The 10,650-nt window shown below is 34.7% G+C and overlaps 2 protein-coding genes and 1 non-coding gene across 3 annotated transcripts; all 3 read left to right on the forward strand.

Moving 5' to 3' along the window:
- Positions 1–870: 870 nt before the first annotated feature.
- On the forward strand, positions 871–3,654 carry LOC123217641 (50S ribosomal protein L5, chloroplastic). Its single transcript, XM_044638731.1, has 3 exons — positions 871–1,274; positions 2,744–2,944; positions 3,132–3,654. The coding sequence occupies exons 1-3, from the start codon at positions 1,017–1,019 to the stop codon at positions 3,471–3,473; spliced, it is 801 nt and encodes a 266-aa protein (XP_044494666.1). The 5' UTR covers positions 871–1,016; the 3' UTR covers positions 3,474–3,654.
- A 1,487-nt stretch (positions 3,655–5,141) lies between these two features.
- LOC123217454 (sphingoid long-chain bases kinase 2, mitochondrial) lies at positions 5,142–9,217 on the forward strand. Its single transcript, XM_044638491.1, has 12 exons — positions 5,142–5,606; positions 5,709–5,785; positions 6,313–6,366; positions 6,460–6,519; positions 6,879–6,956; positions 7,076–7,122; positions 7,220–7,260; positions 7,397–7,481; positions 7,574–7,688; positions 7,893–8,015; positions 8,121–8,221; positions 8,803–9,217. Exons 1-12 carry the CDS (start codon positions 5,438–5,440, stop codon positions 8,930–8,932), a joined length of 1,080 nt encoding a protein of 359 aa, XP_044494426.1. The 5' UTR covers positions 5,142–5,437; the 3' UTR covers positions 8,933–9,217.
- Positions 9,218–10,094: 877 nt separating this feature from the next.
- On the forward strand, positions 10,095–10,307 carry LOC123217833. Its single transcript, XR_006502568.1, has one exon. It is a non-coding gene; the product is annotated as a small nucleolar RNA U3 (small nucleolar RNA).
- Positions 10,308–10,650: the final 343 nt, after the last annotated feature.

Here is a 10,650-nt window from a genome sequence, read left to right on the forward strand (position 1 = left end):
TTGTAAGCGTAACTTGCTATAACGGGAGAAAGTGAGAGTATATGGTTTGGTTACATTGAACGGAACGGACCAACCATTAATGAGATTATATTATAAATTAATAAAATTATCAAGATTTGCTGCGATGTTGGTTAAATATGATAATCATAGTATCTTATAAAATAGAGGGAGGTTAAGAGACTTATAGTAGCAATATGAATCCCTTGTGGGCGGACAAGAGCATCAATTGGAACTGAAATTGTTGGGTAGCCCACGGTTCGGTTTTGGTTCCTATTTGAAAAAGCTTTAATTGGTTCGGTTTATAAAATTGGTGAACTTAGCATTGTGGGTGGGGGATAGATTTCAACTCCAAAATACTAAGTAAAATATGGTAAATTATGGAGGTAAGTATTATATTATAAATTATCAAAATTATAAATATATTGGGTGAATAAAAAGTTTTTAAAACAAGGTAAAGGGAAAATATTTATTTATCTATAATAATTTTTTTAAAATAATATTTACATCATTATAATATTATTTATAATATTATTTATAATTAAGTCTAAGATAAATATTATTATATTATTTTAAATTTGAAAATAAAATAATACTTAATAATATTTTTATAATAACATTTGCACAAAATGACAAAATAACATTCGCTTTAATAGTTGATTTTGATAAAGGACTAGGAAATTGACTTTTTCAAACTTAAAATCAAAGATCATGAGGGACACAGTTAAATGCCTTTTAAGAAGGGCGGACATGGTGCCAAAAACTTTAGATGTCCATCTTACGTGGGGCAAGGTGCCTTATCCACTTATCCTTCCACGAACACAGAAAAACCGAGTAAACAATCAACCCAAAGGAAAGGAAATATTTACAAGAAGCCCACAAGAGCAAGATATGCAAGTACCACGTTCGTAAATATACCCGATGACAATACCATTTTCCCAGTACACCTCTAAATTACACCCTTAATCCAACTGGAGAGTATTATAGCGTGAGAAAGTTAGAAACATACGCAGCGTCAAATGGCTTGTCCCTCACTGTTACACTCTACGTCGTCGTTTCGCTGTCAATTTCCTATTCTATCATCTCCATCTTCTGTACGAACATCTTACGGAAACCCTAGAAATGTAAATGTGGTGGTATCGGTGAAGGCTGCTGCGGGAGGCATCGTGTTGGTGGACAAATCCGAATCAGATAAATCCCATCGGCTTAAAACTACTTATCTTGAAAAGGTTGTTCCTTTGCTCAAAGAGGAGTTCTCTTACACTAATATTCTTCAGGTAATCTGTTTTTGTATTTATTATTTTCATTTTTACTTTCTTAATTATGGCAAACCCATGTTTTAGATGACTATAGTTATTTATAAAATTTGCTAAAGTATTTTGATAATGAGTTATGCAGTCATCATCTTCCCACAAGAGACATGTAAAATGGGGGAAGCATCTAATTAGGAAGCGGCTCATGAATTCATATGATAGGTTCATATCTAAGTTTTATTAATAAATAAAATAGTAATTTGGTACAAAGATGCTGATAAACATACACCAAAATGTAAACTTCCTGTATTTTTCTTACCGTTGACATTGAGAAAATTAGAGTGGAGGAATTTGAGAGTTGGTAAGATTGCAAAAGAATTTTAGTAACCGAGAGTGTGAGAGAGTTGTAGGGGAAAATGAGGCAGAAATCATAAGGTTACAGTGGCGGCAATAAATGTGCACCCCAACATCCTAAGCAAGGCAGCAAGCCCGGGGCTCCTAGGTTGAAAATTAATCCTATGAGACAGGGAAGGAGAGAATCTAAATGCTATGTGGTATAGATTTGGTGAATGGGAATTGGGAATATAAATAAAACAATTTCTCACATGGCACCAGGACATGATTAATATCGCCATGATCCATCTTGATAGCTAGTGTTTTCTAAGTATAATAACTTAAGTATTTGACTTTTTTGTGTATTGTACAAGACATTAATACTCAATTCTAACTAATGCAGTGCTGGTCCTCATAAATTATGGAGTAGTTGCAATACCTTACTTTTTTAAAATGTGAGCTTTCTACATGTCACGGTGAAATGAACTTACTTTAGTATCAAGTCACAGTCTAAACTTCTCATGTTAATTTACATCAAAATGTTTTAAGTGAAACAATAACAAAGATCACAGGATGAGTTGCTGGTCACTCATAAAACAAAATGTTTAAAAAAGTAAAAGTAATTTCCTGGAGGGACTATGACTGCGGATGAAATGAGCATTTGCTTGCAGGTATTTGAAATGAACTGGTTTCAGGAGGAGGCTTGCATCATCAAATGGATTCTTGTAATATTGTATAATGAGTTGGTGTTGGTAGTGAGAGAGTTAGTAAAGCCATTTTTTAGAGAATCTTGAAAAATTTTTTGAGAAATAACAATCACATCTTAGATCAAGAAAATTTTCTGAAACTGAAACTTTTCTGTTTCATGAAATATGAGAGAGAGAGTGTGTGAGAGAGAGATTCTCTGTATTTGAATTGCAGGCTATGTTAGAAGGACCAATTCCAGAGAAATATATGGATATATATATTTGGCTACACTTCTTTTGTTGTATGAATTTCTTTGGATTTCTACTTCCAGATTGTGTGTATTACCATAGCAATGGTTGCATATTTACTTTTAAAATGGGTTGGCAATAGCATCAAATAAATTCTTTCATTTTTTTTCTCTTAAATGTGTAATTTACTAGTTGGCTTGAATTGGTAATGTGGAACATGGGTAGGTTCCAAAGCTTGAGAAGATTGTTGTCAACTGTGGTATTGGAGATGCTTCCCAGAATTCTAAGGGTTTGGAAGCGGCAATGAATGACTTAGCACTAATTACAGGGCAGAGACCTGTAAAGACACGAGCTAGGAAATCTGTTGCCACCTTCAAGATCAGGGAAGGTGAAACACTTGGGATTGCTGTCACACTTAGAGGAAATGTGAGCTTATATCATTTCTTTGGTAGCTATTCTTTTTAGCTATGTTTTAAGTCTTCTCATGATTCTTTGCTACAGATATTTTGAAGATTAGAGTTTTTATTTTTATATTTTCTGGTTGCTTGTTTAAAATGAAATAGAGTTGAGCGAAATAATCTCATGCTGCATACTTCTTTGGATGATATAACAGATAATGTATTCATTCCTAGATCGGCTGATTAACTTAGGGCTGCCTAGAACAAGAGATTTCCAAGGTGTGAACCCTAATAGCTTTGATGGTCATGGGAATTACAGCATTGGTATTCGTGATCAGAGTGTCTTTCCAGAGGTCAGGTCTGATGCTCTTAGTAAGCCGAAGGGAATGGATGTTTGCATTACAACAACAGCCAAAACTGATAAAGAAGCCCAGAAACTTTTGGCTTTATTGGGAATGCCATTCAGAGAAGGTGGTGGTCCTGCAGTTGTAGTGCGAAAGAAGAAACTGAAGGCTCATCATTTTGATTCAAAATCCAAGGTAAGGTCACGTAGATGAGGTCTTATTCTTCCCCGTAGGATGGGATTTTTTTTGTGTCGCCTTTGTTATTTGAAAGTTTGTTATTAATAGGGATGTTGGATTCCATTTTCAGTTTATCACATTCAATATAACTTGGTATTGCTTACATGCTAGTATGTTTCCACATTTTGTTTTATAATACAAGTGAAACTTGAACAGACATCTTATGTCTGATGATGCTCGTGGAAACAGTCATCAACATTTTATCATCCAGATGTTGTTATATTTAACTAATTCTGATTATATCCTGAATGCTTTACCATGCATCAAAACATATTTCTTTATTAGTTTTTAAATAGGAGGTTCATAAAGAAAATGTATTAACTTGTTATTTAATCTCACTAATTTATATGAGATTGAATTTTGATCACTTTCAAGTTAATGAATGGTCATAGGAGATGCAACAGATTGAATTTCTGTCATGAGGTTGATTGGATTAGTTTTAAGATGATTATTGTGGTAGGAATTTGTTACTGAATTCAACAAATTGAAAGCTTTTGTACAAAAGTGTTCATGTGTGGTTGAATTATGAGTGGATATGAACTGAATCAATTTCGAACACTCGTTGGATTGAATGAAAAATAACTCAGTTCAAGTTCGGTTCAAATTTGTCAATACAACATTTAGGGTGGTTTGAGTTTATGTCGAATTTGGTTTGAATTTATGACTCAAATTTATTGTTCGAATATGCGGTTCAAATTTGTAGCACATTGACAAAATAATATTATTTAATATAATTCGAATCGAGTTATAAGTTAAGTTTAATCTGAATAGAGCCATCTGTCTAGTTTTCAAGCTAAACTGAGTTAAACTCTTTATAGTTCAAATTTGATTCGGTTTTAAAATGTGTCAAATCTCGTAATTCGAACTTGGTTTATATTCAAAGTAAATGAATTCAAATTGAACTAAAACGAGCCAAACCGGCTTTCAATTCTAAGTCAACTCAGTTTGGGTCCAACCTTAAGTTGAATGCACTGTTTTATTAATACGGGAAGATAACATTGGAGATCAACTCAAAATTTAGACTAATAGCCCAACTCTAAATTTAACTTAACTTTAGGAATTTTGACTAGCTTGATCCTTAATGTCAATCTCTTAATTATTATTCTAAATAATCAACTTCAATTTGAATAAATGCCTCAAACCACAAAATACACTTGTGAATACATTGCAGGAGATGTAAGAAATTTAAGAAAATGGCTAGTTGTGGGCTACTACTAGCTTTAAGGTGAATACTATAATATGGAGTTTTACCCAATACAATTATTTTATTATATATTATATTGTTTTGCCAATGAGATGAGAGTTGAGCAAAGGAGAGTTTTTAATATGTTGGTTCATTATTTGAAACTTTATTTTCACGATTATATAATTTATCTTTAAAAAAATTCCTGACAAAAGCATTAATAATATTTAAAAAATGTTGGACACAACTGTTTAGAGAGATTTAACGAAAGTTTAGTGACTATAAAACATTTCTTACTGTTATATTCAAATTTAAAGAAATATTTTTAGTCGAGATGTTATTTAGAATCACGCGAGATATAAATGAAATGTACTATAGAAAGAGATTATAGACAGATGGGTGGTGGGTTTCTTGGACATTGGAGTTTCTTTCCGCCGTGTGGGACGGTCATGGTGGTGGGTTTCTTGGTGGGCTACGGATAGTTATACCATTGCGGTGGTGGGATTGACGGAGTAAATTGAAGTTTATAACTTGAATCATTTAAATTTATTGATTTTATATTTTTTTAATGCTAATGTTGACAAATGGAGGCTAAATTTGTCATTTGGCTTGAATTCACCGACCGAACCCTTGAGGGTGATTTACATTGATACGATATTATATGGCAGCGACTAGCTTATAGGCCAGTGGAAGTAAAAAGTACGGTAACTTCGGCGGCTGGAAAAAAAGAAGATAAGAATCAACGGATGACAGCGAAATGATATGCTGTTATCAGATTGGATTGGGAGGAATAGTTTCAATTGCAAAATCCTTTGTTTTCAGAGCAGAGCTTCCCATGGCTTCTGGTCTTTCTTCCGACCCTTCGATCTCTCGTCGTGGAGCCCTCTCTCGCCGTCGTGACCTCGTTTTCGTCGTTAATCCCCGAGGTTTCTATCTTTTCAATATTTTTTCTCTCCGATACTGAGTTGTTTGGTTGTGATTGCTAATACGAAACTTTTGTTGTTTGCTTGAAACTTTAACTGGAGCAGGTGCTAATGGAAGAACGGGTAAGGAATGGAAAAAATTGCTTCCATATCTTAGGTCTCGACTCGATGCGGATTGTAATGTGAGTTTCCCATTTGGCTTATTAATACTTAGTAATTTTTGCAGGACTTCGTGTATTTGCTTGGCCCAGTAACTAGTGCAACTACCTCAAGTTAAAAATTTGAACCCACTGTTCAGGTTTTTGTGTTTTGGGACCAGATCTTTTGATGATGAAGGTTTAATTTTATTTTTTATTGTACGAAAAGAAAAAAGGAAATATTGGGTATATACTGTTCCCAAATACTTCCCGATGGTTTGAATTGTCTGGGTAACTTGGCTTTTATTTAGTCTTTATTTTCTATCTGGTATACAACCGTAAATTTCAAAATAATTTTGGAGGTGTTTTGTAGCAAGGTTTGATTGTAAGTGATTTCCATTTCTTTATTCTTTAAAGTTTGCCTATTTCAGTTCTGGTTGATATACTTTAAGCTTTGGCGGCAAATATTTAATGATTTAAAGAAATATCTTGGCATATATTCCTTGAAATTTTGATACTTTTGTTTGGGGTTTGGATTTGTTTGCTTTGTTAATGTATCTTGTACATGACAGATATGTGAATCTTTGACATCAGGTCCTGCTCATGCGATTGACATAACAAGGGAGGTAGGCATTGGAGTCATTCTAGATTGCCCTTGAAGTTTTTTCAGGTTGGTTTAAATGTCAGCAGTGTATATTTACAAGCCTCACAATGTGCAGGCTATAAGGGAGGGTGCTGATGCTGTAATTGCAGTTGGAGGTGATGGAACTCTTCATGAGGTGCAGTTTGTTTCTCTTTCAAATAATATGTGTATTTCAATAATTTATGCATTTGAGTGTATATTTATTTCTGCAACTCCGTAAAAAGATTGGTTTACTTTATTTGATAACTAATGAACTTTCCAAGGGAGCTTAGATAGATGGTGAGGAATATGTTTAACAGTTCTTCAAATAAATGGCCTTGTATTCTGTCATCATATGCCCTGGTTAAATCTGGTTTGGACTGAAATAATGAATATTATAAACTCTGGACTGAGAAAAGCATTAAAATGGTATGAGGACTTCCACATTTCTTTGTTGCTGTTGTCTGTATTTCTGATAGAAAGAGTGTAACTTTCACCTTTGTTCACAATCAGCAGGTTATTAACGGATTCTTTTGGGCTGGAAAAACTGTAAGCAGTCACGATAGAGAGTCTACTCATTCAACTGCACTTGGTGTAAGTTCCATGGCATTCTTCTTATGCTATTAATTTTGCTTAGTGATGCACATGGATTCATTGACTACTTGCTATAGATTTCTCAAGAGTATATATAATGATGTTGTACCTCTCTACAGCTGATCCCCCTAGGCACTGGATCTGATTTTGCAAGAACATTTGGTTGGTAAGTTTGTCCTACTCTTATTTGGTTTCAATTTGGTTTTTATTCTTGGATGTAATATACACTCTAGATCTGAGTTTTTGTGGTTCTGTTTTGGTAGGAAAAATGATCCTCATGAAGCTGTTGAACGCATAGTCAAAGGTATCTTGCCCCTTTCCCAACTCCATGCCATTTTAAACTCAAAAAAATGGAGAAGCTTTTACCTATACAGGAATTCAACAGGCACACTGGATGCTTATGCTTTTTTAATTGTAATAGTCTATGCAATGTATTTCAGGGATGAGATCACGGATTGATGTCGGAGTTATTAGTGGAGATAGTGGAGAGTCTCATTACTTCTTAAATGTTGCTGACATTCATTTGTAAGGCTAATTAGGGAATTCTCAGAGCTTAGCAGTACAGTGGTGCATTCTGATTTTTAAATTATATTGCTGTTTGCTGTGGAATATTGCAGGAGTGCAAAGGCAGGGTATTATGCTTCAAGATATAAGAGATTTGGAAAATTATGCTATGTATTTGGTGCTTTGCAAGCTTTTATGGGGCACAAAAACCAGGACCTTAAAATCAAGGTTAGTGTTTGTAACTCTCAAGTCTGTAAAGATTTTACACAGCTTATAAGTGAGAGAAATTTATAATGTTCATGTTTTCCCCAAATAGGAGCATTTGGTTTTGCATATTTAGCATAATTTACTCACTGGCACACCCACTCTGCATGTTTACCTATAAGAATGCTATTTGTTCTAATTTAACTTGATAGATTGTTGTAATTTTAGGTCAATGATGGTGAGTGGCAAGAGTATTCTCAAGTGACTGCCCTTTGCATTGGAAATGCAAAATACTTTGGTGGTGGCATGAAAATTACCCCAAATGCTGACCCTCGAAATGGGAACTTTGAGGTGGAATACATTACCATAAAATTTCTCTTATCTAATTAATATTTAAAACTTGATGTGGCAGTTATTTTTCCAGTTTGTTTGAACTTGCTTATGTGGTCGCTGCAGGTTGTAATTCTTCAGGACTTCAAGTGGTATGACTTTATTCTGAAGTTGCATAAACTGTACAGTGGGACACATTTATCCGTAAAAAATGTGACGTCAAGAAGGTAGGTTCTATCTTAGTGAACAAAAATTCTGTACCATCTTTACATTTTCTGACGAACCATATTGGGAGCTATGATGAGAATGTTCAGAACCTGTGGTGTGATATTAAACATATTTCCTGGTTATTTTTTCTAAGGTGGCCTTCTTTGTTGCCAATGAATCATGTCTTTTTATAATTTAATTAAAAACAGACTTCAATCCGCCATTTTTTTTGCAATCTATCTTACTATATTATGGTTGTTATTGGTTTGATAAGAGTGGTTTGCACGGAAGTGAAATCTATTAATACAAAGGGAATGAAAACCCTTTTGGGGTTAGAACAATTCTTTTGATAGCTGATCCTTATCATGCTTTTAATGGGGCATAAGTTTTTTCATATTTTATATTTTTATATATTATTGTCGTGTCATCTAATTTTCTGCTTCTAAGTATCATATGAAAAGTTGCTTTGGCTGAAATAGGGGCAGAATTGATTCTCTATGGATTAGCATGATCTAATTTATTGTTTATAACTGTTTGGTGCTGTTAGAGCTGGCTTTTAGCTTGGTGGACACTACATTCATGATTTGTGTTTCTGTGACAGTGTACATTCTATTGAAGTGGAGGACATTTCGGGCAGTGGCAGCATTTTTGTTCAATCTGATGGAGAGCATTTAGGATTCCTCCCCAGGAAGTTCTGTATTTTACCTGCTGCAATTGAGATGATATACTAAGTGCAGATAATCATGGCGATAGCACCTCAAGGGGATTATGATTATTAGTTATATGGTGGAGGTCCATTTTGACCACTTCAACCTCTACAGATTTTGTGTAACAATAAACAAATTCTAATATGACCTTTCCAAATCAAGTAACTTTAGATTCATTACTTTGTTAAATTGATTTTAGTTTATCACATTTTGCCTAAGGTCACTTGTAATAACAACTTGTCTCTTATGTCCCCTGTTTTGTTAGTTTTGACATCATCTAATTATTAAGCTTTAGGGGAAATTTTGCTATTTATGTGTTAAGGAGAAGTCTCTTGCATTGGATTGTCTTTGATAAAAGGTTTGTCTCTGCTATTTTCACCGATCAAAGAATGAATTAACATTGTTATCTGAGTTTCTGACCTTAGAGAATACATGACCGATTTTAGAATCTACTGCAATAACAATACAGAATGCACCACTACCAATTTATCACCAATCAAGAATAATCTGAGCCTCAAATGCACTGCTTAAGATAGCTTGTATGGCTTTGAGCTTCTGGGGATCGCAGCTTCATTTCTTCGTTCACCATCTAATGTTGAAGCAGCTGAAAACGATCTCGAGCTTGCTACAGATGGGTCAGGAGTTGTTGATTGTGCAATTTGTTGTCGAAACTATTAAAAAAGATTTTGAAAGTTGATAGTATTTTGTCATGGGTTTGCAAAAGGTTGATCCACTATATTTTAGGAAGGTGTTACCTTTTTGAGTTGTGATTTTCAGTTTGTTTCCTTCGTTACTTGGATTAAGCTACAAAGAAAGAATTGGGTACCATGACATTGTCCCATCCTTGTAAAATCGGAAACTTGATAAATGTTGAGGTGAATGGCTCTTGTTGTCTTATAAAACTATTCCCGTTACTAAACTTCAGTATTGTTTGTAAATTTGAACACTGAACTTAGTTGAAGTCAGATTGTCACCATTTTTATTGTCTGAAAATACAAAATGCAACTTGGAAATTATTTCGCAGAGAAAGCCGTGGGTATTTTCAACACAATTGAGGCAAGTGGGCACAGAAAAATGGTTCTAGATGTCTGAGACCAACAGAGTTCTGAAGAGAAATAAAGTCCCACGTCGCCAAATCACAAGAAAACGAAACAGTTTTTATAAATTGATGGAAGCATGGTACTATTCGACCTTACTTGAACAGGATCTGTTCTATGGGCTCATACCTCTGTGTCCTTGAGTTCTAAGAGACAGGATATCAAGTCTGGTGGATGAATCATGAACGCGTGGGCAGATCGTGATTAACAGCCTCCTTGCTTGCTCTGATCTCTGAATCAGTAGATGATCGTTCCCAGCCGGTCTCACTGACTGGGGTGGTCACGCGGTTGTCTGACAGACTACCAACTCTATTTTTTCCTCTTTCGGTGAAAGGGACACGTAAGATTTCAATGCCCAGTTTTGACGTCTCCTTCACTCCTCTCTACTCACTGTAAATACGAACGAAGTCAATGTGAGCATAAACTGTACAGTAGTACACATGTAACTTCAAGAAGGTAGGCTCTACTTAGTGAACAAAAATTGTGTACCATCTTCATATTTTTGATGAACCATGATGGAATTTATGTTGAGAATGTTCAGAACCGTATTGTCCCTCGGTATACTTCAAAGGGGTATCTTTGTTTGGATCATATCTGTAATCCAATCACTGAGAAGTCCATGCCTTTAAATTTCAGGAAACCTTG

This window comes from Mangifera indica, chromosome 5, assembly GCF_011075055.1.
Source record: "Mangifera indica cultivar Alphonso chromosome 5, CATAS_Mindica_2.1, whole genome shotgun sequence".
NCBI classification, from domain to species: Eukaryota; Viridiplantae; Streptophyta; class Magnoliopsida; order Sapindales; family Anacardiaceae; genus Mangifera; species Mangifera indica.